This window comes from Chlorella variabilis, assembly GCF_000147415.1.
Source record: "Chlorella variabilis unplaced genomic scaffold CHLNCscaffold_25, whole genome shotgun sequence".
NCBI lineage: Eukaryota > Viridiplantae > Chlorophyta > Trebouxiophyceae > Chlorellales > Chlorellaceae > Chlorella > Chlorella variabilis.
This window is the reverse complement of record NW_005435063.1, coordinates 291709-316247: the sequence shown is the minus strand read 5'-3', so window position 1 is coordinate 316247 and position 24539 is coordinate 291709. Positions and strand designations below refer to the sequence as shown.

Here is a 24539-nt window from a genome sequence, read left to right as displayed (position 1 = left end):
CGCTGCTGCACCTGCCCGCGCCGCAGGCGGCAGCCGCCATGGGTGCCACCAAGCCCAACTTCTGCACCCTGTGCCGCTCGGTGGGCATCCAGCGCTGGCCCAGCCACAGGCCGCGGTAACCGGTCGCGCCCAACCAAGCGCAAACTGTCCCATCAAGGGCTGTCCCCTAGCAAGCACAACACCCTAGATAGGCTGGCTCCACTACTTGCCACGAAAGCTTAGATGTTGGCACCGCCAGTTTATTAGCAGCCATGAGAAAGCCATGTAGATGCAATACCAAAGGCCTGGGTGCAGGTGGCCAGGGCAGCTGTGCAGATGGGTGCCGCACCGGTCTACTGCTGCGCCCGGCCGGGCTCATCGGCATACGCCGCTGCCCTGCCGCTGCGCCCCTCCACCGCCGCCTCCACAGCCTTGGGGCCAGCCCCCACCAGGGGCGCCTCCACCCCCTGCCAGCTGCGCTTGTGCAGCAGGTAGTCGGCCGCCGACCTGGGCTGCACCAGGTCGGAGCGTCCAGCCGGCGCCGCGCTGACCTGCAGCGCCCGCTGCGCGTGCTGTGCCCGGGCCGTGCCCGGGTCGCCGCCGCTCCGCTCCTCCTCCCCTCCCTCCCCCTGCTCGCTGCCGCTGCCGCTGCCGCCACTGCCGGTGTATCCTCCGGACAGGAGGGAGAAGCGGGGCTCCTGTCCCCGGCGGCTGCCGTCAGAGCAGGCTGCGGCGCCTACATCCGCCTGCACACATGCGGCGCGCCAGCTCAGCACCCGAAAGCACCCAAACGTGTCCACTAGGGCTGCATGGCGCCCGCGCATCGCATCCCTTGGCCCTACCCCACACGCCTCACCTGCTGCTGCTGCAGCACTCCTTCAAAGTCCAGCCTGTACCGCCGCGAGTCCCAGCCCTCCGCCGCCCCAAACGCCAGCTGCGCCTCGTGCGGTGTGATGATGGGCGCCAGGTACTCCTTGCTGTCCAGGATCTGGCCCTGGGGGTCCGCCACCAGCACAAACACCTGCAGCAGGCGGCGGCGGCGGCGGGAGAGGGTGGGAGCCGGCGGGCGCCGCTGAGCTGTCCAGGGGGGCGAGGCGGGCCAGGCTACAGCGGCACCACCACCACCCCGCCGCCGCCCACCTCCGCACCCACCTCGATCTCCGGGAAGTTGGCCAGCTTGGCGGGGCTGGGCTTGCCCATGAGCAGCGTGTAGGTCTTCTTGCCGGCGGCCGCCGCCGCGGCGCGCAGGCGCTGCACCGCGTCGGCGTACCCCGCCGCGCCCAGCGTGCCGACCAGGATCCCCACGATGCTCGCCTCCCGCGCCTTCTCCACAAGGAAGTACCGCCGCCGCAGCGCCCGGCTGATCTCCAGCGGCAGGCCCTCGCGCAGCGCCGCGCTGCTGCCGCCGCCGCCACTGCCGGGGCTGGCGGCGCCGTCAGCGGGGCTGGCGACCGCGGCGAGGGGCAACAGGCTGGGGTCCAGCATCGCCCAGCGGCACGTGTTGTAGGTGAGCTGCAGCTGCAGCAGGGCGGGGGCATCTGGGGCGCCCACCCACACCAGCCCGCAATCCTGCGGCGCCACCCCAGCTGGCAGCCGCCACTGGTACCCGGCCAGGCTGTGCTGGCCGCCACTGCTGCTGCTGGGGACGTCATCACGGCTGACCGGCGAGCCTGCTGCTGGAGACGGGCCTACCTGCGGCGCACCTGCACCTGCGCCGCCGCTGCTGCTGGGCGCCGCAGAACAGCAGGCAGCTGATCCGCAGCCTGTCTGCTGCGGGGCTGCCTCTTGCTGCTGCTGCTGGCTGCCGCAAGCACCTCCTCCACAGCAGCCAGCTTGTGTCGGCTGCGCCTGCTGCACTCCCTGCTGCCCCTCTGGCTCCATGTGCTGCTGCGGCACGGTGGGAAACACCAGCTGCGCTGTCGCCCCGGGGCCCTGCTGCTGCTCCAGCAGCTCCAGCAGCGCCGCCTTGAGTTGATCCAGCCGGTGCAGCAGTGGCTGGTCAACAAACACGAGCACAGGGCCGCCGCCGCCGCTGCTGCCGCTGCTGTCGCTGGCACCGCCGCCAGCAGCCAGCAGCGAGCTGGCTGCCAAGCATGCAGCTGCCGCCTGCACGTTGAGCTGCTGTTGCGGGAAGACGAAGAAGGCTGGGAGGCGGGAGAGCTTGGTCAAGGAGGCGCGGCCATAGTGGACCTGCCATGTGAGAAGAGCGGGGGCAGGCACGGTGGAGGGCGGGTGTGGCTGGAGGTCGGGGGTGGTGTGCAAGCGGTTTGCAGACCGTGGCCACATTCAAGGCAAGCCCTGCCCACACGTGGGCCTGCCGTAGCCCCCCCCTGCTGCCCCCAGACACGGACCGGTCCCCAACGCACCACGCACTGCGCATTCACGTGCGCCGCCGCCACCTCGTCGACGCTCAGGCTGTTGTAGCTGGTGTCGGCTAGGATGTAGGCCTGCATGCATCACCATACGCTGTGGATGACGGCTGGGCGGAGGGTGTGGGCTAGGCAGGGGGCCAGGGCTGCCACAGGAGCGGCTCCACATGGACGCACCTGGATGTAGTGGCCCCTGCTGTCGCAAGCTGCTTGTACGGCTTTACACACGCGTGAAGCATGCTGCAGATATTCGTCTGGGAACTGTAGCGTGACGACAGAGAAAGTGCGGCTGCAAAGGTAGTCTGCAGTCTCCTGCACTCGCCAGCGCTCCTCCAGCATGGTGTATGACTGATGCAGATCACAATTGGGCAGCGTACAGTGGTCGATAAGCACGAGGCCAGTTGTACGGCTGGGGACATGCAGTACATCCTACTGGGGGGCCCTCGGGGCTGCACTGGCATCTGATCGGCTGCTGTTTGCGTTTGGCGTAGTGCAAAACGGGTGCTGAGGCCCAGGCTTGCTTCCCTGGCGTTGTCGACTCCACTTCTCCCCCAAGAACCCGCCAAAAAAACGCTGAATACCAGCAGCAGCTCATGTAAGCGCGAGCAGACCTGCAGCTTTCTCTCCTGGGTGTTCAGGCTGCGCCGCCGCTGCCTCCGCCGCCACTTCGCCACACTGCCTGTCTGTGTGCCTGTCTTGCTCTGCCATGCTTTCTGTCAACTGAACGACAACGTTTGGTGGCCCCCTGCAGCGTGCACTGACAGGCGCAAACCCTCAGCGTTGAGCGACGCCCTCACGCCGCCACGCAAGGGTAGCAGGCAGCATCGCCAGGCGCGGGATGTCGACCAAGGCGGTGCGCGCGCTCTACCGCCTCTTCCTGAGGCAGGCCAGGAGCCTGGAGCGGCAGGGCCTGGAGGCGCTGGACATCCGCATGCCGGTGAACAAAGGTGGGTGGCCGGTGCCGCCGTGGTGAGGGCCGGGCAGGGGGTGCAGGTCGCCTCGGTCCCCGGTTGATTGATCATCTAGCGTGGTTGCCCGCCCTGCTCGCCGCAGAGGCGTGGCTGTTCCAGGGCGGCAGCCACGCCTGGTCGCCGCCGCGGGACGAGTTCCGCCTCAACTCCCTCAAGTCCCTGGTGCCCTGGGCAGCCCAGGTGGGTGGGCCCTGCGCCCGCCTGTGGCGGTGTGCATCGCAGATATGCAATTGGGCTGGTTGCTTCGCCTGCTGAGCTGGTTGCTTCGCCTGCTGGCCAGCCCTGCAAGCAGTCGGGAAGCATGCAGCTCATGTGCACCGCGGCCCTCTGCTTCCGCAGGGCGTCACTAGCGGCAGCCTGTCCCCCGCCGACCTGCGCCAGCTCATCAGCCGAGCCTTCCGGCAGCCGCCGGCAGGCAGCAGCCGGGAGGAGCAGCTGGATCGAGCCTTCCAGTCGCTGCGCCTGCTCAGCGACCAGATACACATGCAGGCACGTGCCCTGGCTGCCGCCGCTGCCTGCTGCCTGTGCCAGCGCCAGCGCTGCCGCCTGAGCAAGCACTGCGCTTGCCTTCCGTACTGGCTGGCCGCCCCACCAACCTCGCCCGCTGCTGTTCTTTCTTTCTTTGCAGGAGTGTTCCAGCTCCTGCACCACAGAGGGGGTGCACGTGGAGGTGACCACCGCCTATGTTGGGCGGCAGTCAGACCTGGACCCCACCTATGAGAAAGAGGAGGGGGTGGCCGACAAGCACTACTTCACCTACCGCATACGCGTGTCCAACTGCGGGTGGGCGCTGGGGGCCACCCTGGCTCTGCCGTCGCTGCTGCTGCTGTTGCTTGCCTGCACCACTGCATCAGCCACCTGCCACTGCCAGGCCGCCCCGTGAGGACAAAAACCAGGAAACAGGTACTGCTGACCGGGTTGCCCCCAGGCAGCGCCACGCGCTTGCCCGGAAGACAGGCGGCCGCTGAGTGGCGACTTCGAAAACAATTCTGAGGGCGGCTGGCTTGTTGCTCCAAGCTTTACGTGCATTTGCCCTGCACCCCCATCATCCAGCGCACTCAGGGTGCTACGTTGCACCTGCCAAGCGGCTGCTGCCTCTCCCGCCGGCACGCGCTTCCCACAGAGACTGCTGGACGCCATGCTCCCTCCATGCCCCCTCCGTGCCCGCCTGCAGGGAGGAGACGGTGCAGCTGCTGGGGCGGCACTGGATCATCCAGGACGCCAGCGGCAAGGTGCTGACAGAGGTGGCCAAGGGGTCGCGAGGCGTGGTGGGATGCACGCCGTTGTTAGAGCCGGGAGCATGCTTCGAATACTACAGGTGCGGGCGGGGCTAGGGCTGGTAGGGGGAGTGACGAGATGGGCTGGTGAGGCGTAGCTCTTTGCTGGTGTGCCTTCACCCCCTGTCTTGCTCTTCTGCCACCGCAGCGGCACCGACCTGGACCAGCCCTGCGGCAGCATGCGCGGCAGCTTCCAGATGGCGGTGGTGAACCAGCGCAAGCCGCAGGACAAGTGGGTGCGCACGTTTGACGCCCTGGTCGCGCCCTTTGCCTTTGTGCGGCCCCGCAACGGCGACGGCGGGTGATGGCATGTGATGTGAGGGCGGCTGCCTGAGAATCCCAGCGCAGTTGTATCATTGTAAAAGCATTCTCAAAGGGCTGGTGTTGAAGTGTCCATACAGTGTAGGTCAAAAGTCAGGGCAGAAAGGAACGGTGGCGGCGAACCGCGACGGCAGCAGAGAGCGAGCCGGACAGGAGAGCAGGGGAGCAACAAGCAGACAGACGAAACGCAGAAGCAGAACAGCGTCAGGAAGGAGCAGCAAGGTGGACGCATAAAAGTGTGCACACAGAGAAATCAAGGCAGCACCTCTGGGTGGAGATGTGCGCTGGCGGCATCTTGCCAGGCGGCCCCCAGATTTGCGTCAGGTCGGGCGGGGCCAGGGCCAGGCCTCCTGCCCTCACCCCACCATGATGTCAAAGTCGTCCAGCTTGTCGTTGTACCGCAGCACCTTGCGCTTGATCTTGCTGGTGTCCACCCTGCAGCAGCAGCGTGGTGAGGTCGCTTCAAGCGGGGCAAGGCTTGCAACGGGGGCACAGCGCGTGCAAGGGAGGGCAGGGCACCCACCATGTCACAAAGTCTTCCATGCTGCGCGTGACCAGGAAGGCGGGGTCGGTGACTGCAGCAGGAGGGTGGGGGCATGTGCGAGCTGGGGGCAGTGCTGCATTCCACAGCACCACAGCACCGCACGCACGTGCCCAGGCAGGGGTGCGGGCTGAGCTGGCGGCTGCCTCACCTGTGTCGGGCCCCACCCGCACGTGTCCCTGCTCGATGAAGGTGCACGCCTCGCGCAGCGTCTCGCTCATCTTGAGGCGCACCATGATGACCGACAGGCGGCGGCGGCAGAAGGACGCGGTGCTCAGCTTTTCCAGCTGCACCAGGCTCTTCTTAGTGGTGATCACCCCCATGTTGTGCAGCCTGCGGGGAGCGCAGGTGGCGAGGAGAGGGCAGAGGGGAGGGCGAATGTCAGGGGCGCAGGCCGGGAAGGAGGACGGTGGGATGCGGCACAGCGGACAAGCAGCTCGCAAGCACCAGCTGTAGCGTGGCAGCCGAGGCCTGCCTGCCCCAGCCGGCCCCTGCCCCTCACTTGTCCAGCAGCTGGTCTGTGAGCTCGATGCGGGTGGAGTCGCGCGCATCCAGCCGCTTCAAGGTGGCCACCAGCTTGGTCACCATGCCGCACACCTTGTTGTACTTGGAGTAGTCGTCACGGTCCTGGATGTGGTACCGCCGCATCACCTGCACAGCAATGGGCGGCGGGGTGGGTTGCTTCGTCGGCGGTGGCGTGCGCACAGGCGCTGGGGGAACAGGGCGGCCGCCCACAGGGATGGGTTGCCGGCAGCACGGGTCTGCAGCCAGCGCAGCCATACGCAGGGACTGTCCACACCACCCAGAAGCTACACATGGTGCGGCAAAGAGCTCGAGGCGTGAGTGCCACCACCCACCTGCAGCTCCCGCTGGTTGTGCTCATTCTTCCATTGCAGGAAGTCAACTTTTCTGAGCAGCTTGTGCTCATGGTGCTTCAATTTCCGCATCTTGCAGCTTGGTGTTCTGAACTAGCTCACTCTGCAAACAGTGGCAGGCCAGGGTCCATTGAGCACCCGGCCCCCCAGGAGGGCGGTGGCGGCGGCAGAGCCACCTTCGTCAGTGGCCGCGGCGCTGACTCTACTGCGTTCAGCTGTGCAGCAGCAGCAGACTGCGACTGCTGCGGAGCTAGGGCTGCTGCCGCCAACTCTTTGCAAGCATGACATCTCGCCAAGGAGAGCAAGCCTGGGCCGCGCAACAACCGGCAGCATCGGTTCAACTTCTGCAACGCCGCGGCTCTACAGAAGAGCACTCACCTGCCAAGCGCATGCCAATTGCGCCAGAGCCGAGCCGTCGAAGGCTGCGCTGTTATCAAAGTGAAGTTAGCCGCAGAACGAGGCTTCGATGGAGCTCTTATGGCATCATGCATGAGAGCCACACCTGGCGCCAGCGTACGCTGGCTGCCGCTGCCGACCCAGTGTGCGTTGTTTGCGACAGAGTGCTTGTTGTTGCAGTAAACAGCAAACGTTTAGTGCAACACAAGTGGGCAATGCGAAAGAAGAAGTCAAAACTCTCAAGGGATCAAGAAGCAGCCTACATTCAGTTCTCATTGGTACACCTCTCAACGGCCGGGCCCAGCCCGCCACAGGGAGCATCCAGCCGGCCTCAAGGCGCCGCCGCATGTTGCTGCTGCTGCTGCAGGTGGCCGCCGCCGCTGCCGCCGCTGCTGCCGCCCTCGTCGTCCAGCCGGCGCAGCAGGTATTGCACCTCCACCTCCTTGGTCAGCGGCATCACCCACTGCTCATACAGCTGCGCCACCACCTCGGGCCGCACCTTGTAGCTGCCGCCGGCGCTGCCGTCGCCATTGCTGGCGCTCAGGTCCTGCCCAAAGGTGGCCGCCTTGAGCCGCACCCGCTCAATCACCTGCAGGCGGCGCAGGGCAGGTGTGAACACGAGCTCCGCACCCAAAACCAGCTCGCACCGCCCACCTCCTCACCCCCGCCACGTGCCACATCTGCACTGCTCGCACTCCATCCCCACCCCACCATCCCCCCACCTTGAGCTCCACCGCTCGGTCGGTGAGCAGGTCCAGGATGGCGCCGCCGTCCTGCCTGCGGATCAGCTCCGTGTACTCGCCCGCCTGCTTGCGGAACTTGGCCTCCGCCACAAACATGCCGTAGTGGATGCGCTTGGACAGCGCCTGGGGCACGGGGACAGGGGGTGATTCCGGGGGGGCAGCACACGCCGGGTGGGCGGCGCAGCGCACGGGCGGCCAGCAGCGACTGGCAAGCCCGCAGCCCACGCGCCCCGGCAGCCCAGGTCGCCCCACCCGCAGGCAGCAGCTCGCCGGCCAGCCATGGGAGCAGCGCTGCCGGCATGCGCGCCACCCCCACCTGCAGCGTGGTGACGTCGTTCATGGCGCAGGAGCCGTAGTTGTGGTCGTCCCCCGGGGCCGCAATCTCGGGCAGCAGGTGCTGCAGGTACATGTCCATGATGAGGCCGTTGATGTTCACCGCGGTACTGCAGGGGGCCAGCACCTGCGGGCCGCAGAGCGAAGGGCGCGCGGTGCATGCGTCGACAGGGGCAAGCCGCTTGGCGGGACAAGCATCGCGCATCTTGGCTTTGCGGCTGCTGGTCGCCGGCGGCGAGGCGTCCCCGTCCCGCAGCGCACCTGCTCGTAGGTGATGGGCGGCAGCACCAGCGGCGGTAGGTCCTCGGGGAAGAAGGCATACTCGTCGGGGCTGGTGTAGCGCCGGATCTTGCCGTGAACCTGCTCCATCTCACGCAGCAGGTACTCGAGCAGCGAGTAGCGGCAGCCGTCGGGGCGGAAGCCCGGCACCGGGATGGCGTCGGGCTGGTACACCGGCTCGTTGCGGGCAAACTGGGCCCGCTCAATCAGGCTAAAGATGATGGTGTCCTCCAGTCTGATCAGGGTCTGCCGGATGTTGGCCAGCGACAGGGCTGAGCTGAGGTCCGCCTCGGCTGCCTGGTCGTGCACCTGCGCCGGGCTGCTGTGCATCGGCGCGGCGTTGGCCACCATGGTGCTGCGATGCTGGGCAGCCTGCCACCGCCTGTGCCACCGCCGCCGCGCTGCCAAGCCGGGCCGTGCTGCCCTGCTGCTGCCTGCCTGCTGCTGGTGCTGCTGCCAGCTGCAGTGTTTGAGCTGCCTGCAGATGGCGGCTGTGGCCATGCTGCACCGAGAGGCACGAGGGTGGGCAGGGGGGCTTGCGAGCACACCCTCTGTATCACCAAGCAAATCTAACGATCCGGCGCCCCTGAAACCTGGGCGTGCGCCCAATTGGCGCGCTCTTCATCGCCGATAGGTGTCCCGCCTTGCCGCCCGGCGGGACAGGCAGGCGACCATGACCAGTGGCACCTTCCCGCGTCCCGCATATTCTCTTCTTCTTCCCCCACAACAGCAACGGCCAGGAACACCACCCTCTCTGCGCAGGTGGAGTTTACATGTAATGTAGAGGTCTGACATCCACGTTGGACGCGGTCACCAGAGGCGGTCAGCTATCGGTCAGCAAACTTTTTGTTGGAGAAGCAGCAGCGCAAGCAAGAAGCAAATGTCAAGTGTAACATTTCCCCCACAGGTGGGGTTGAAACGCTCATGAAATGAATGTTCACTAGCACACACAAACCGGACAAGAGGGCGGCTGCAATAATGCGAAGAAAACTGAGATAAGTGACATGCACTGGCATCAAAACAGCGTGTTGTCCTGCTGCTTGGCTTTGCGCAGCAGCTTGAAGGCAGCATCTGCCTTGTGCTGTACCAGCGCCAGCGACATGTTCTGCCCAACCTGCACAGCAGACACATCCCACGATCAACCGCTGGATGCACTGCCACGGCAAAGAGGGCTCACATCGGGATTGGCAAGCACCTGGCGTGGCACAAGCACCGCTCCGCACCTCAAATATCGGTGGCTGCTCCGGCGGCACCTTAGCTGCTCGCCGGCTTTGGCCCCGGCCGCGCTCAGCTCCGCAGGCCGCCACCACTGCTTGCAGGCTGCTCAAGTCATATGCGCAGTCCTGGGGCGTATAGGTGTTGCGCCCCTGCCGCAGCTTCACAAACTCCTCAAACGGCTTGTTCAGCCGGTTCCACTCGCAAGTGGGCTGCGCCACCACATGGCTCACGGGCCTGGTCTGGTCCTGGGAAGGGTCATACTTGCGCCCGTGGAAGCCTGCCCTGTGCAGGAACATGAAGGAGGAGTCGGGGTGGTGCTGCAGCAGGCCCTGCACCCGCAGCTTGGACCAGCCCTGCAGACACGCACCAGAAACGGGGAGAGGCGGGGCTATTGAGCAGCTACAGCACGGCACCAGCAGCGTCAGGCATGGCATGATGCCTCGCTCGCATGGGCAGGACACTTGGAGCCCACCTTGAGCCGTCCAGACAGCGGCAGCGACAACGGTTGGGGGACCTGTGGCAGGAGCGCAAGGGTGGGCCAGCCATCGACCGCAGGGACGGTGGTCTGCTGACCCAGCCAAGACAAGCCAGCACCCCAGCCCGCCCCACCCCAACAGCCCAACAGCAACAACAGCCAGCCAGCCACCCGACGGTACCGTCCCTGCATGCCCACCTGGTAGTACTGCTCCTGCTTGCCCGCCAGCATGAAGGCAGCCAGGAAGGTGTCCTTGTCGCCATAACCGTACCAGTAGCTGAACTCATCCCGCGTATTCAAAAACAGCAGCCATTCCAGCACGTCGCGGTGCTGGGCCCTGTGAGCAAGCAAGCGGGAACCGGGCGCGGAGGTGGCGTTTGTGCTGCAGGCGGGCGGCCACACCCAGCGCTCGGCTACTGGCGCTGCTGCTGTTGCATGAAGGCAGCACCAAGGCATGGGCACGCCCCATCAAGTGCCCCACCTGTTGAGCATGAACTGCCCCGTCTCTGCCTGCCACACAGGCGCCCGGCGGCCGCCCCTGGGTTCAGCTGCTGCCCAGGGGTCGGCCAGGCCGATGCGTGCAAACAGCTCCACCCGCTTGCACCAGGCATCTGGCCAGAACATGCTGCCCTGCTGGATGTAAGAGGGGTGGGCAAACAGGGGCTCGGGGTCTTGCAGCGGTGTGGAGTCTCCGTCTAGCAGCAGTATCTCATCAAAGGGGGCTGCATACGCGGCAAACACTTTGACCTTCCACCTGCAGGGTGGGCGAGTGTGTCGGTGTAGTGGGCGATGATGTGTGTGAGTGTGTGGGTGTGGTCAGGGATGGGATGTGCCAGGGATGGGATGTGCCAGGTCACTCGAGAAGTGGGCTATCAGCAGGGAGGGAGGAGGAGGGAGCTCTGCAGGCGAAGCACCGCGGGTGGGGCGTGCCTCTCACCCATTGAACAGCTCCTCATCTCCCGAAGGGAACAGCCAGCGGTGGTGCTTGGGATATGGCAGCTTGCTGGCATCTATGAGCTGCACCTGCCGCAAGTGCTCCTGCACACAGCCAGTGGAGGGATCGCCGGGGCTCGACTCAGAAGGGCCCCAGCTGAACACACAACCAGCAGTGAAGAGTCCACAGCTCACCTGCAGGAAGGCTTGCGTGCTACTGCTGATGGCGTCCAGCTTGGATGCGCCCCAATACCTGCAACCATCGAAGCGCTGGGCTCCATTCGGTGCGTCCACGGTTGAGTCGGAAGAGTCGGGTGCCGGCACGAGCTGCGCCTGCATTGCACGCCCTGGGCGCAACCCACTCCAGCGCAGCCCAGCGCTGCTCACATGATGGCCACAGGAAGCGTGCAGTTGAGGTGACGCTGCAGGACGTAGAGGTTGACAAAGGCGTTGGCGATGTATTCCTGCCCGCCTGCCGCCAACACGATGCCGCGCTGGGCCCTGCCCTTGGCCGGCTCGGGCGCCGAGCCCGCCAGCTGCTGCGCAATGATGTGCCGCATGGCCCGCACGTCCCCGCGGAAGCCTGCGTCGATGGCGGGGCGCAGGCTCCAGCACAGGTACTCCACCTGCATGGTGGGAGCGTCGATTGTGCATGTTCTTCGTCAGGACACTGCTCCCCGCCGCTGCTGCCGCCGGCGGTGGCTCGGGACCGGGACCCAATGGTGCAGCTGGCTTCTGGGCCACCTGCACCCTTTCAGTATGCCTTCACTGGGTTGCTGTGGCCCTGCCGTGCGCGAAAGTTGAACTCACCTCAGACTTGCACTTCGTAACTTGCTCTATGCGCTTTTTCAAGCGCACCAGGACTAGTGTAGTCTTCTTCGACCATGATGCTGCCAATAGAAGGATGGGGATCAGAAGCAGTGCGGCAACGACACCAAACACTATTTTCTTCTCTTTTGCAGAGGGCTTGCGGGGCTTGCGGCCATTTTGAGCGGCCAGCACGACCTTCATCTCTCTGGAAGCCGATCAGGAGGCCGAATGCTCACGAACAGTGCAAGGCACTGGCGCCCGAAGTACATGCATCCGTCCAGCCGTGCCACCTGGCGGCCTATGTCATGCATGCACTGCATTCCACTGTGCTGCTGCTGCATGGAGGGGTTCCAGTTACAAAGCAGAGTACCAGTAGCAGCAGGCAAGGGCAAGCAGGAAAGTGGTGCCAGCATGAGGGCGTTGAGCAGCGGGTGTTCGGCTCTACGATATCGGCAAGGGCCGGTGAATATTGACCAGTAGGTGTGAATGGGGGTAATTTGAAAACCAATGGGAGGGATCAAGGGGGGGAGGGAGTGTGCATGCAGCCATCACACGAAAGATCAGACAAAAGCATGGTGGCGTTGTGCAGTGGCGTTGTGCAGTGGTGGGGGCAATAATCATCATGGGACGGTGCTTGCGCCACTGCGACGAAGAAAACTGGCGATTGGAAAAGGGAAAGCAATGCAAACTGGTTTAAGAAAATGCTGCCTACTCCTGGCACAGCACTATGGCCGTCACGTGACTCCGCAATGAGTGGCCATCGGGACATCCTGTGAGGTCACGTTGTGAGGAAGGGCATCCTGCTCGTCTTCAAAGATAGACACAGCCCAGGGAAGTGATGGCGCAAAAGGGCGGGCTGCACCAGGGGAGGAGCGGGCAGCGCATGTGAGGCATGTGCCACGGCAAGAGAGCAGGGAAGAGTCACGGCACGGCCCCGGCGTCCCGCATGCCGCGTCCCCACCCCACCCACCTGAAGTGGCCCCAGTTGAAGTTGTGCGTCTGCAGCGGCACGCCCCCAAAGGTGGCCGTGAAGTTGGCCAAATAGTCCTGCAGGGGGGCAAAGGCAGGCAGAGGGGTGCGGGGCGCAGGCGACAGGTTGGCATGTCGTGTCAAGAGGGACTCTCTGGTGTTCTTCCCGACCTGGGCAGGCCAAAAAAGAGCAGCCAGCCTCGCCTGCGTGGCCTCTATGAAGCCGTTCCAGTTGTGGGAGATGCCCACGCCGCTCAGCTTGCTGATGTCCAGGCGCCGCTGCGACCGGGGAGGTGGAGGAGGGGGGGCAGGCAGGCTGGGCTTGAACTGGCCAGCCTCCCTTTGCTGAGCTACCGTCGCCGGCCCGCTCGCAGCCAGCTGCTGCCAGGCGAGCCGGCCAGCCAGCCACCAGCGCTGCCCGAGGGCTCACCGTGGGGCGGGTGAACTCCACCGCGTCGCGGCTGCCGGCTGCCAGCGAGGCGTTGGCCAGCACAAAGTTCATGAGCAGGTCCTCGCCGTTGAACACGCGGTCCACTGCGGGCGAGGTGGCGAGGCAGGAGGAGGCAGGCAAGGCAGGTTGGCGAGTGAGTGCACGCAGGGAGACATGGAGCAGGGAGGCAGGGAAGGGGCGGCCGTCGCACAGGTGTGCGCTGCGCCCGCCCACCTTCCGCCCTGGCCGGCGCCACCGCATCGGCCCAGTATGCGGGCAGCGCGGTCCACGTGTCCAGGAAGGCGGCCCCCGTCAGTACCGCGTTGTACATGCTGCGCTCAATCGAGTACCTGCAACGTCGGGGAGGGCGGTGGCGGCGGGTGGTGACACAGGTGGCGGGAGGTACAAAACGGAAGAGAACCAAAGGCGCCCCCGCTCGGCAACAGGCAGGTGCATTGCGACTGACTGCAAACGAGCCGTACGCCTTCTGCCGTGGACGAGCCTTTCCAACCCACCCAGACAGGCTCAGAAGCACACACAAACGGCAGCCCAAACCAGGCGCACCTCTCCCCGCGGAACTCCAGCGGCGTGCCCTCTATCAGCCGCGGGTAGAAGCCCACCATCTTGGCGGGCTGCATGCGCCAGGTGGCAAAGCCGCGCTCCAGGTCAGAGCAGGGCACCATGATGTCGTCGTCGAGAGACAGCACGGCCCTGCGGGGAGGACGCCGGCGGGAGGGAGGGTTGGACGCAGGCGGGATGCACGGAGCCTGAGCCCGCCCCATGGCCGGTTTGGGGCCTTGGAGCGCACAGCCCTTGCCGTCGGCGGCTCCGCAGTAGGCCCCAGCCGCACTCCCTGCTGCCCGCGCCGCAGCGCGGCCGCACCTGTTGCGTATGAGCGGGTCCTGCCTGAAGCGGTTGTTCAGCGAGTTGAGCGCCTCCAGGCGCACCCGCACCGGCACCGCGCTGTCAAAGTCGCGCTCAGGCACCGGCGGCTTGCCTGCGGTCAGGGCGAGGGGCGGGAGTGTGAGGGGCCGGCAGGCGCACTGGAACCTGCACAGCTGACTCCCTTGTTGTTGCGTGGACAGCAGGCCCCTGCCGGCGCTGCTGCCCTCACCCTTGTTCCACACCAGCACGATGTCGGAGACGGAGGGGCAGCGGCTGTAGTGGCGCACAAAGTGGCGCAGCGTGGACATGCGCGCCTCGTAGCTCATGCACAGCAGGGTGAACTGCGGCGGGGCAGGGGCGCGGCGTGCGCATGTGAGCGGTGCAGTGGGTGGTGTGTGTCGTGTGGTGGTGGTCGGGCGCAAGTGCTGGCCCAACGCACAGCATGCACCCTGTGCGATGGAATGCGCCGGGAGCAGCTGCGACCCAGCATCGCCGCCCAGCTGCCGCGCTTGCCTGGCTGAACTGGCCGTCCACGGTGAAGGGCTTGGAGGTTTCAAGGAAGGGCGCCACGTAGCCGTACAGGCCCACTGCACGCAGGCACGCCCAGGAATGCGGTGATTGGGTGGCTTGGGAACGTTGACGAGCAGCTGTCCTGGGAACAGCACCACCACTGCTCAAGCCAGCCATCCACCCAGGCATGCTCGCTGCACGTGCAGGCGCAGTCACCTAGGCCCAGCAGCGCCGCCACCGCCAGAAATGCCATGCCAAAGGTGCCCAGCTGCAGCCGTAGCGGCACGCAGCGCCGCCGCCGAGCAGCCTGCTGCTGCGCACGAGCGCTGCCGCTGCGTGCCAAGCTGCCTGCGCGCGACATGCCTGACAGGGGCGGTGGAGAGATGGCCCCGCCACTGCCACGTGTCGACATGCTGCGAGTGACGCGGTACTGCAGCGTAGTGCCGCCCGGTGGCGACTTGATCTGTGCGGCCTTGCCCAGCCTCCCCTCTTCCATCGCCGCCTGCTGTGCCAGCTTGGATGCGTTGCTGCTGGTGGGTGACAGCGTCTGCTGCTGCTGCTGCTTGTCGCCCAGCTTCTCCACGGCTGCCAGCACAACGCCATCCACAGCGCCGGCCTCGCCAGAGTCGCCACTCAGCAGCGGCGCCGCACACTCCACGTCCAGCTCAAGGAGCGACCGCGCTTTCTTCCTGCTCAACTGGAGACGTGAAAGGAGAAAACGAGCATCCCGGCTTCAGGCAACTGGGGCTGAGGCAGAAGAGCAGGTGCTGACTATGCGCCTGATGGCAGTGTGTGTGTGCAACGGCGCTTTGGCAGCAGCAGGCAGCGCCCTGCTCACCTGCCCAAGCTGCATCCTCCTCATCAGTGAGCTGTGCAGCAGGATACCGGTGCGCATGGGGCTGCGCGGCTCGCGCCCGACTGCTGGTGCGCTGACAAGCCCACCGCTGATTGCCCAGCGCCGAAAGGCGGGGCTGTGCGTCATGCTGCAGGCCAACGGCAGGCGCGTGGTGGGCAAACGAGAGGCGTCAGGATGCAGTGCAGGTTTTGAGCCTGGTGCCTGCTGACCGCACCAGCAGGCATCAATGCCGTGGCAGATTGGAGATGTTGGAAGCGCTGCTGCTCTGCTGCTCCTGCTTGCCTGATGCTGACTGCCATCCACACGCCCGCCAGGAGAATCCAGGGCACGACGATGCGCACCACCGTCAAGATTGCTCGCCGCGAGATGGGCCCTGCAGGCCAGCACGACATGACAAGCAGCGGTGCTTACTCGCTGGTGCCTAGGTCGACGTCGCGCCTCCCGCTGAGCACCACCACTTATCTCTGCCCCAGTGTGGGCAGCAGCACGGACGCTTACCTGACGCGACGCGGTCACCGTCGATGGCTGCAATCCACTCGCCGCTGGGCAGCTGCTGCACATCAATGTGATGGTGCCTCTCGCTGCAGAGAAACACAAACCAAGTGGCGATGGTCAGGTGCTGCCCCAGCCCTAGGTCACCCGGTGCAGCCACGTGAAACATGCCACGCCCATGCCAGGCGCCCAAGAAACTGGCTGATGCGGAGGCCAGGGCAGCACCTGTTCCACGATGGCTTGCGGTGGCCGCTCAGCCCGCTGATGTTGTGCTCAATGGGGTGCTGCTCAAACTCAGTGGGCGACAGCTTGGTGACCTCAAAGGCAACCAGCTGCAGCAAGGAGCACAGGACACGTGCACAAGTCACCCGTGCAGCGCTGTGCACCTTGGCAGCGTCCCGGCTCGCTCCTTCCCGGGCAGGTTACTGCAGTGCCCAGCCTGTCCCAAGCCCCCAGCAGCGGCACCCACCCGATGGCCATAGGTCGCGCCGCAGTCCTGGCCAAAACGGTACAGCCGTCCGCCGTGCTTGACCAGGCGGCCCGCATTGCGGAAGCCCGCGGCGCGCGCGCCATTGGCAACGGGGTTGGCGGGGTGCGGCTCCCAGGGGCCCAGCGGCGACGCAGCGTGCCACACCTCCAGGTGGCCTGCAGCAGCCGGCGACGAGTAGCCCCCGTGAGGCTGGCGATAGCGCATACACATACACCTCCCTCCGTTCGCCTGCATGTCTGCCGGCCATGCCAAACCCTGCGCAACAGCCATGGCGCCAGTCCAGGCCAGCCGGCCAGCCTCGCGCACCGTTCTTCATCGCCCCGGGCCGCGTGTGGTCGCTGCCCAGCAGGTACCAGCGGCCGCCCCACTCCACCAGGCTGGCGTCGATGAGCGGGCGCGGCAGCAGCAGGCGGTCCTCCTGCCAGGCCAGCGGGAAGTCGGTGGCGCGGTACAGGCTGAGCCGCCCCGACCCGCTGGCCTCTGGCAGCATGTAGACCTGCAGGCATGTGCGGTGGGCTGCAGGAGGTGAGCCAAGCGCCGGGGCGTGGCGGCGCCTTTCGCTGGACTCACCGCCCTCACCCCAGCACAGCAGCGCCAGTGCAGCTCATGCGCAGCTGCAGGGGGCGCACCTGGCCGTTGTGCTCAAACACGAATGGGTAGGACAGGTGCCAGGCGAGGTCGAGGACCACAGCCTGGTGCTGGAAGGTCATGCCACCGTCGGAGCTGACCGCCACCCCAATCTGCCCCTTCTGCTGCTCCGTGGACTTGGTCTCGTAGAACATGTAGAGCTTCTGGTCGCGCTGCAGCAGGAACGGGTCCGCCACTGCGCCAGCGGCAGCCAGGGGCAAGAGCGCGTTTGCAAGGATGAAGGCGAGCAAGAGCCTTGCGGCAGCGGCGATGAAGGGAGCAGGTACAAACACAGGACGTGGTGGGCTGTGCTGCGCCGGCTCCTCCCGCCCATTGCGCCAGCCACCCAGCCCTCCCCCTTCCCTCACCGAAGTTGCTGGGGGAGTCGCCCACGGAGGCGCAGGTGAGCACAGGGTTGGCCACCGGCCACGCCACGCTCGTGTCCTGCCGCGGCTCGTGCAGCTCCAGAGGCTGCAGCTGCAGCGGCGAGGGCCCCTTGAAGATGCCGATGCTCCAGGATCCCTGCACCAGGTGGCATCCCACGAGCGTTGGCGAGGAGGACAGGCTGGTCTGACTGAACAACAGGCCCCGGCCAGCAGGCGGCCGCGGCAGCCGGCGCGGCAGCTGGGCGCCTGCCGCACCTCGTTGTCCTTCTGGCATGGCCCCACGGTGCCCAGCTGCAGGAACCACCAGACGCCCAGGCCGGCCTCCAGCAGGGTGTAGCACAGCAGGCAGGCGACCACCAGCGCTGCCGCTCGAGGGGCGGAGGCGGTGGTTGCCAAAGGCCCACTGGCAGCCCTGTCCAGCTGCACCCGCTGGCTGCCGCTCCTGGCGGGCATGATGTGCTGATAGCTATGCCACAGAGGCGCCGCTCAGCGTGCAAGTCCGACGCGGTTGGCTGCACCGACCCTGCCCGCCGCACCGGTGCCTTGATCAGCGGCTGGAGGGTTCACTGATGGGCATCGCAGGGCGGCGAGGAGGAGGGGCGCTTCTGCGCCGAGAGCGGAACGACAGAGCAGCGAGCTTGGTTACCCAACGGAGCTTGGCTACTGCACACGGACGCCCGATGGTACAAAGAAGTGTATTTGCCTCTGAGGAATTGAAACCAGAAGGCAGGCCAGGAGTTGGGTCCGAGCTGGCAATCTCGCACGGAATCCCGCACTCCTCCTTCCCTGCTTGCTGCAGCAATGCATCGGTGCAAGCCATTTGCCAGTAGCGTAGGTAGGGCTTGGGTTGGAGACTGTGTCTGCTGGCACTTGCAGGCGGTGCAATTGCGCTGAGGCTTGTCCTGGCCCCAGACTGCGTCTGGGTGACATTCAAAAGCCAAAAAGTTGACGGGAAAGCCGGCAGCACCGCCACGGGATACCCGGGGCTGTGCACGGCAGTGCCTCCCGCCCTGACTGGCGGCAAGGCAGGGGAGCGCCCGGCGCTGGCTTGTTGCTGCTTTGCACCTCATGCCAGCTCACTGGCACCATCCATGTTTGAATACCTAAGTTCCAACGTCCACAGGATGCAGCAGCACGGCCTAAGCTTATGCGAGCGCTACCTCGCGTGTTGCACGGTGGCGAGGCGTCGCCATTCGGCAGCCCGCACATACACAGCTCTCTCGATCTGCTGAGCCTCCCCTGTGGGGATCGCGTACGTGAATAAGACAGGAATGCAAGTTTCAAGGGCATCGCTGCGAGGTGCAAGCCTGGTTTGACCTGGCCGTCCATGGGGCGGGCTTCCTTTCTGTACCGCCGCCCAGGCGGCCTTCTTGTCCTCCTCCCTTTTGTTATGGACACCGGCGGTCAGGCTGTGTGCTAGGGCCACGCCAGGAGCTAGCTGCCGCTCCAGGAGTCTCCAACCTCGACAGTCACACATCCTCTGCAGCAAGACCGTCCCCTGCTATGGAGAACCACACACACAACAGCAGCAGCCTGCCCTGGCGCTGCCCTGAGCCAGTGAGTGGGCCTGCAACTGCCCCCTCGTTCAACACTGCGACCTCTGCCTCTGCCGGCTTTGTTTAGGATCGTTCTGGGAGCTGCCTGTTGTAGGGATGCACCCAGGCATTCACAGAGCTGTGGCGCCTGAGGCAGCACTTCCGAGCGCCGGGCGGCACAGCCGCCGCCGCTCACGGCCTCGGCCATGGCAGGGAGCTGGCGCACTGCCCCCGCTGCCAGGAGCTGCTGTCGCTGGAGAAGAACACGCGGCACCGCTGCAAGAGGCGGCCGCAGCCCGCAACGGCTCCAGTCGGGGAAGAGGAGCACACCGTTTGCGGCGGCAGCACCGGCACGCTCGCCACCAAGCGGCCGCGGTGGGGGCAGCGCTGGGCCAGCGCAGACCCCGACGGCGATGACGGCACCAGCGCAGGTGGCAGCGGCGGCAGCCACCAGGGCGAGGGCTCCACCCTGTCGGAGCCCGCACCGACACTGCCCTCTGCCCTGGCCTCGCCCCGCGGCACGGCAGCCGCCCAGCTGCTGGCGGGCTTCTCAGCCAAGCCGGGGCCTGTGGGCACGCAGCACGACAGGCATACAGCAGGCGCACCAGGCGCAGGAATGGGCGCAGCGGTGCTTTCGGAGCCTGCGCCGCAGGAGCTGCCTCAGCTGCAGCAGCAGCCCGCTGAGCGTGTGGCGGCCCTGATGGGAGATCTGCTGTCCCTGCTTCAGGTGGGCTAGCCATGGGCTTGTCACAGGGCAGCCGCTGCGCTCGCAGCTCCGCGCCCCTGCTTGCCCCGCCCACCGACCTGCCAGGCTGCTCTCCAACTTGCCTGCTCTCCACCTCGCCTTTGTGCAGCTGGCAGTGAGCGAGGAGGATGCGCGGGCCTTCCTCGAAATGGTGATCGTGCAGCAAGCCAAGGAGAACACGGCGGCTGCAGTGGCGGCTGCAGCGGGCAGCGACCTGCCGGATGCTGCCACCCTTGCCGACTCCCTGCTGTCAGCGCTGGAGGCCAACCTTCAGGCTCGGCGGGACGCTGTGCGGCAGCTGCTGGCAGAGCAGCGGCAGGTGGAGCTGGCTGAAGGCCTGCAGGCCGCGCTGCGGGCCTCGCGCCTTGTCCACAGCTGATGACCTGGAGGGCAAGCAACGTGCCTGGCCAGCCAGCAGTCCTATCAGTTAACCGGAGCATGTACCCACCCTTGTGTATGACAACAGAACCAATCATCAGACTTGCGCATTCAGGTGCAAGGAGGCGACCGGGCCTCGCCGCCTCTCCGCCCATGCAGGAAGGAATCCCCTAGTGGCCTGCCTCCTTCTTTGCCACTCCTTGACGCTGTAGATCGCCTTGCCGTGCTTTGCAACGGCTGAACAGCCATGGGGGCGGTCCTGCAGTTCTGCCCGCTGCAGGTGCGCCCCAAGGCGTGCCGGCACGGCCATTGCCCTCACCAGCCGTGATCGCGTTGTACAGTCTTGCCGTTGGATGCAGAGCAAGGTGGACGTCACCTTCTGGAGCGCTCTGGGTGACCTCAAACTGCACCGCTTGAAGCTGGAGGAGGGCCCGGAGCCTCTGCGAGCCTCCTGGTCACCCAGCAACCATGCCGAGCTGCCTGGCATGCTCACGGTGTCCGCCGCGTCGCTGGCGGGGCAGCCTGGCGCGGAAGGGTCGGCGGCGGCGGCGGGAGCGCCGCTGGCAGGAGCCTTCCCCGCTACTGGCAGCCTCTATGTGCTCAACACGATGGAGCGGCTGGCCAGCTTTGACCGCAAGGCCGCAGTGGCAGAGGTGGGCGCTGCTGGGTCGGACCACAGGGGGCAGACGGGTGCTCTCGCGTCAGGCCGCGCACAACGGCAGGCTTTTGCTTCGCCGCTTGACCTGCGTTACTCTGCGCTGCGCCCTACGCCTGTCCATGTGTGCTTGCAGGTGTGCGTCGGCATGTGGGCGGCCATCCATTCGGGTGCTGCGGAGCGGAAGCCCAGCCTGCTGCTGGGCACGGTACTGCTGGCGTACTGCGACCTGAAGCACTACAAGTACCGCTACTGGTTTGCGGTGCCCGCCCTCCAGCCACCGCAGCCCTTCACGCTCACTGCCACCCCCACCAGCATGCAGCAGGCGCTGGGAGAGCAGGCCGCGGATCTGGCGGCAGCGGCATGCAGCGACCATCTGGCAGCCGTTGGCCAGCCGGCCTGGCTGGTGGCGGTGGGCGGCGGTGGCGAGGTGGAGGCGGCGCCGCTCACCGACTGGCACCGCCTGCAGCAGGGAGGCGTCAGCGGCGGCCAGCGGCGCCTGTACCTGACCGTCGCCGACAGCAGCAGCCTGGCGGAGCACCCCGGCTGGCCGCTGCGCAACCTGCTGCTGCTGGCGGCGGCGCGGTGGGGCTGCCGCCAGCTGGGGGTGCTGTGCCTGCGGGAGCGGCGCGGCCGCTTTGACGCCGCCGCCAGCCTGGCGCTGGCCGTCGCGCTGCCAGACCTGCCCCCGGGCTTCTGCCCAGCGCCGCTGGGCGGCTGGGAGTCCAATGAGCGGGGCAAGCTGGGGCCTCGGGGCGCCGACCTGGGGCCTGCCATGGACCCCCGCCTGTTGGCCGAGTCGGCTGTGGACCTCAACCTGCGGCTGATGCGGTGGCGAGCAGCGCCCAGCCTGGATGTCGGCGCCATTGCAGGTGAGGGCCGCTCGCCGCCTGTGCGCCTGCTGGCCCCTCTTGCCGCGGCTGCCTGCCACCTGCCCCCTGCAGCCCTGCGCTGCCGCCGGCCGTCTGTGTGTCCCTGGCTGCCTGGCAGTGCAGGCGTGTGCGTTTGGCTCCACCTCCCTGCTGCGCCGCTTGCCGTGCAGCGACGCGGTGCCTGCTGCTGGGCGCCGGCACGCTGGGCTGCTCGGTGGCGCGCACGCTGCTGGGCTGGGGCGTGAGGCACATCACGCTTGTGGACAACTCGCGGGTGGCCTACAGCAACCCGGTGGGTGACAGGCTGGCGTGTCCTGGGGGCTGTTAGGGGCTGTTGAGGGCCTGGGGAGCTGGAAGGAGGCCAGGGAGGCATGAGCAACAGGCTGGCCAGGCAGTGGTGGGGCGGGGCCGCGGGCGACTGCCGCCCTCCTCTCCCGGCAAGGGCTGCGCTGGCGTTCTGGTGTACGGCGGCACCACACCCGCTGCCCTGCCGTGATGTGCGCTGCCGCCTGCAGGTACGTCAGTCGCTGTACTGCTTCGAGGACTGCCTGGAGGGCGGCAAGCCCAAGGCGGCGGCCGCCGCCGACGCGCTGCGCCGCATCTTCCCGGGGGCCGTCGCTCGAGGCGTGCAGCTCAGCATCCCCATGCCCGGCCACCCCATCGCAGATGGGGAGCTGGCGCAGGTGAGGCGTGGCCGGGGGCAGCTGCCATTGTTGCATGCTGGCTGGCTGCAACTTCCAGCTTCTTCTCGTTCATGGCGCATAGCCTCGTCTCCATCAAGCTGAGGAGGGATGCCTGGCTGGCCTTCCTGCCAAGCCACCTTCCGCCTGCCCCCATTCTGGGGCACACCTCTCCAAAGGCCCCTCCCACCAGCCGCCACGCCACCGCCGACACGCGTGCCCCGCAGGCGCGGCGCGACATCGCGGCGCTGGAGGCGCTGGTGGGGGGCCACGACGTCGTCTTCCTGCTGATGGACACGCGGGAGAGCCGGTGGCTGCCCACCCTGCTGTGCGCGGCGCTGGGCCGCCTGGCCATCAACGCCGCCCTGGGCTTTGATGGCTTCATGGTCATGAGGCATGGGGCCCCCGTGCCGCCAGAGGCGGAACAGCTGGTGGCCCAGCAGGAGGAGCCGCCGGCAGCAGGCGGCGGCGAGGCTAGCGGCGGCGGGGAGCCTGGCGGCGGCGGCAGCGGCGTGCCCGCAGCGGCGCCGCGGCCGGCGCCCCCGCCGCCCAGCGTTGTTGGCAGCCGCCTGGGCTGCTACTTTTGCAACGATGTGGTGGCTCCCATCAACTCCACGGTGGACCGCACGCTGGACCAGCAGTGCACGGTGGCGCGCCCCGGCCTCAGCGCCATCGCCGGCAGCCTGGCGGCGGAGCTGATGGCGGCGGTGGTGCAGCAGCCCGCGGGCGCCGGCGCCCCCGCGGCCGGCAGCCCCCCGGCCGCCGCGCAGCAGGCTGCGGCCGGGGGCGAGGCGCCGCCGCTGGGCCACGCCCCGCACATGATCCGCGGCCAGCTGGGCGGCTTCACCCAGATGTGCCTGACGGGGCAGGCCTTCCGCCAGTGCACCGCCTGCTCCGAGGCGGTGGTGCGCGAGTACCGGCGGCGCGGCCACGACTTCCTGGTGCAGGTGGGGCGGCCTGCGGGGCGGCTGGGGCTGTGCGAGGAGGGTGGCTGGACCCGGCAGCGCGGCCAGGCAGAGCGGGAGGTGGTGGGCTGGCAGGCAAAGTCGAGGGGTGCCTGTGGACCCGACACACGCTTCCTGGTCTGCCATTGCGGTGCGTTCTGGCCCATGCTGCCTTTGCTGCTGCTGCTGCTGCCGCTGCCTGGCGGCCGCGCAGGGCTTGCTGGACCCCAAGCACCTGGAAGACCTTACGGGGCTCACCGAGCTGCACCGCGCCAGCGAGGCGGCGCTGGAGGCCTGGGCCTCGTCAGACGACGAGGAGGGGGAGCTTGGGGGCGTGTATGCAGGGGCAGGAGCGGGCAGCAGCCTCGGCGAGCAGCGCGGTGCACCAACAGGAGCGCAGCCGGGGGCAGCGGCGGCAGAGGGGGAGGAGGACTGGGAGGAGCTGTGACACTGGTGTAAGTTGGAGCTTGATGTATTCACAAAAACGCTAGCGTGTAATTGTATTATGTTCAGGAGTTCAATGGGGATCAATCAAGGCATCCACACTGCAATGGAGGACCTTGTGGAGGAAAGTCGAGGGCCCCAACATTGGGGGCTCCCAAGACAATGCTCTTGGTTGCTTCTGCTTTGGAACCTTGGACGGGCTGTGATACGAGTCTTTGGGGTCTCCTTGACCAGGGCTGCTCTGGCTCACGCAGCTCCCTACTCGGGCCAGGGAGGGGCCGTCTAGGATGCAAAAGGCCGTCTGCTGGAGACGCAGCAGCCTGCGCACCGCCCCCAGCAGCCGCCCCGGCACCATCTGCCCCGGCGCCAGCCACCCTACCGCCGCCTAGACCAGCAACCATGCCCTCGCTGCGGCTGTTCGGCCACTCGTGGCACCTGGCCAGCGACATGCTGCCGGTGCTGGGCATCTGCCTGTTTGTGCCGGCATTCGCCTTCCTGGTGGCATGTGAGTCTGCCGTGTGGCGGCCACTGTTAGGGACAGGCAGAAGGCCCTCTCTCCTCCCGAGTTGTCGCGATTTCTACCGGCCTGCTTCTACCGGCCTGCTTCCTCCTGCAGACATCGTGCTGTTGAGCATCCACTTTGAGCGGCCAGGCTGTTCGGGCAGCCAAGCACACATGCGAGAGGCGGTGGTGTGGGGCATGCCGGCCTTTGCCCTGCTGCACGTCCTGTCCTCCTCCTGCATGATTGCCATCGGCCTTGCTTGTGTGGGCTTAAAGTCTGGTAAAGCAAGAACTAGCTTGCAACATAGACTCCCCGCCGAAACGGGACGGGAACCGGGCGAAAGCAGAGAAAGCAATAAAACAGGGGTGGAGCAAGGCGACATGCAACGCAAGCAGCTGACAGGGCACGCATCGAAACGTGTGTATGACTGGCAAAGTGGCATGGCGCATTGGGGAGAAACGCAACGGTACGGGAGCATGGGCTGGCCAAACGGCAGTGCGGAACGCTAGGTCACTAGAAAAGCAGGGAAAGGCGCACTATGTATGCAATGAGGGCAGCCCCGGCTCGGGGCCGTTGAGAAAGCAGTGGCGGGAGGGGGAGGCCCCGGTGTGGCGGCCCC

General features: G+C 66.7%; 8 protein-coding genes across 8 annotated transcripts in view; 3 read left to right on the top strand and 5 right to left on the bottom strand.

Annotated features, from left to right (window-relative positions):
* Positions 1 to 332: 332 nt before the first annotated feature.
* On the bottom strand, positions 333 to 2687 carry CHLNCDRAFT_139532 (hypothetical protein; the record flags this gene model as incomplete). Its single annotated transcript, XM_005843946.1, has 5 exons — positions 333 to 725; positions 836 to 1000; positions 1120 to 2169; positions 2346 to 2426; positions 2526 to 2687. 5 exons carry the CDS (start codon positions 2685 to 2687, stop codon positions 333 to 335), a joined length of 1851 nt encoding a protein of 616 aa, XP_005844008.1.
* A 499-nt stretch (positions 2688 to 3186) lies between these two features.
* On the top strand, positions 3187 to 4901 carry CHLNCDRAFT_139531 (hypothetical protein; the record flags this gene model as incomplete). Its single annotated transcript, XM_005844041.1, has 6 exons — positions 3187 to 3295; positions 3402 to 3499; positions 3659 to 3812; positions 3973 to 4102; positions 4494 to 4637; positions 4745 to 4901. The coding sequence occupies 6 exons, from the start codon at positions 3187 to 3189 to the stop codon at positions 4899 to 4901; spliced, it is 792 nt and encodes a 263-aa protein (XP_005844103.1).
* Positions 4902 to 4957: 56 nt separating this feature from the next.
* Positions 4958 to 6761, bottom strand: CHLNCDRAFT_32779 (hypothetical protein). Its single transcript, XM_005843945.1, has 6 exons — positions 6712 to 6761; positions 6316 to 6436; positions 5961 to 6109; positions 5610 to 5791; positions 5441 to 5492; positions 4958 to 5352 (listed from the first exon to the last, which is right to left on the bottom strand). Exons 2-6 carry the CDS (start codon positions 6403 to 6405, stop codon positions 5274 to 5276), a joined length of 552 nt encoding a protein of 183 aa, XP_005844007.1. The 5' UTR covers positions 6406 to 6436; positions 6712 to 6761; the 3' UTR covers positions 4958 to 5273.
* Positions 6762 to 7060: 299 nt separating this feature from the next.
* CHLNCDRAFT_27314 (hypothetical protein) lies at positions 7061 to 8414 on the bottom strand (the record flags this gene model as incomplete). The annotated part of the gene is made up of 4 exons (XM_005843944.1): positions 7061 to 7318; positions 7452 to 7595; positions 7789 to 7932; positions 8067 to 8414. The coding sequence occupies 4 exons, from the start codon at positions 8412 to 8414 to the stop codon at positions 7061 to 7063; spliced, it is 894 nt and encodes a 297-aa protein (XP_005844006.1).
* A 685-nt stretch (positions 8415 to 9099) lies between these two features.
* On the bottom strand, positions 9100 to 11342 carry CHLNCDRAFT_139528 (hypothetical protein; the record flags this gene model as incomplete). The annotated part of the gene is made up of 8 exons (XM_005843943.1): positions 9100 to 9198; positions 9308 to 9655; positions 9775 to 9816; positions 9976 to 10114; positions 10259 to 10531; positions 10715 to 10815; positions 10906 to 10963; positions 11098 to 11342. The coding sequence occupies 8 exons, from the start codon at positions 11340 to 11342 to the stop codon at positions 9100 to 9102; spliced, it is 1305 nt and encodes a 434-aa protein (XP_005844005.1).
* Positions 11343 to 12330: 988 nt separating this feature from the next.
* CHLNCDRAFT_139527 (hypothetical protein) lies at positions 12331 to 17618 on the bottom strand (the record flags this gene model as incomplete). The annotated part of the gene is made up of 19 exons (XM_005843942.1): positions 12331 to 12376; positions 12491 to 12567; positions 12661 to 12768; positions 12920 to 13023; positions 13154 to 13269; positions 13484 to 13630; positions 13802 to 13916; positions 14034 to 14145; positions 14288 to 14391; positions 14531 to 15011; positions 15153 to 15297; positions 15474 to 15543; positions 15669 to 15751; positions 15888 to 15994; positions 16132 to 16307; positions 16459 to 16648; positions 16782 to 16975; positions 17148 to 17301; positions 17421 to 17618. 19 exons carry the CDS (start codon positions 17616 to 17618, stop codon positions 12331 to 12333), a joined length of 2727 nt encoding a protein of 908 aa, XP_005844004.1.
* A 2558-nt stretch (positions 17619 to 20176) lies between these two features.
* On the top strand, positions 20177 to 23484 carry CHLNCDRAFT_37099 (hypothetical protein; the record flags this gene model as incomplete). Its single annotated transcript, XM_005844040.1, has 7 exons — positions 20177 to 20476; positions 20615 to 21350; positions 21521 to 21642; positions 21866 to 22033; positions 22258 to 22461; positions 22522 to 22977; positions 23189 to 23484. The coding sequence occupies 7 exons, from the start codon at positions 20177 to 20179 to the stop codon at positions 23420 to 23422; spliced, it is 2220 nt and encodes a 739-aa protein (XP_005844102.1). The 3' UTR covers positions 23423 to 23484.
* A 333-nt stretch (positions 23485 to 23817) lies between these two features.
* CHLNCDRAFT_139524 (hypothetical protein) overlaps positions 23818 to 24539 on the top strand; it is a gene marked incomplete at both ends in the record, with an annotated part of 5685 nt that continues 4963 nt past the window's right edge. The window contains 2 exons of the mRNA XM_005844039.1: positions 23818 to 23923; positions 24035 to 24183. Coding sequence (XP_005844101.1) covers positions 23818 to 23923; positions 24035 to 24183 — 255 coding nt within the window. The remainder of the gene's footprint in view (positions 23924 to 24034; positions 24184 to 24539) is intronic.

Excerpts from the sequence above, each read along its gene's own strand:
- CHLNCDRAFT_32779 (XM_005843945.1), bottom strand. The coding sequence starts at position 6,405 with ATGCGGAAATTGAAGCACCATGAGCACAAGCTGCTCAGAAAAGTTGAC. Across the intron at positions 5,792-5,960 it reads ACAGACCAGCTGCTGGACAA|GCTGCACAACATGGGGGTGA; the intron begins GTGAGGGGCAGG and ends CGCTCCCCGCAG. Across the intron at positions 5,493-5,609 it reads GCGGGTGGGGCCCGACACAG|TCACCGACCCCGCCTTCCTG; the intron begins GTGAGGCAGCCG and ends CTCCTGCTGCAG.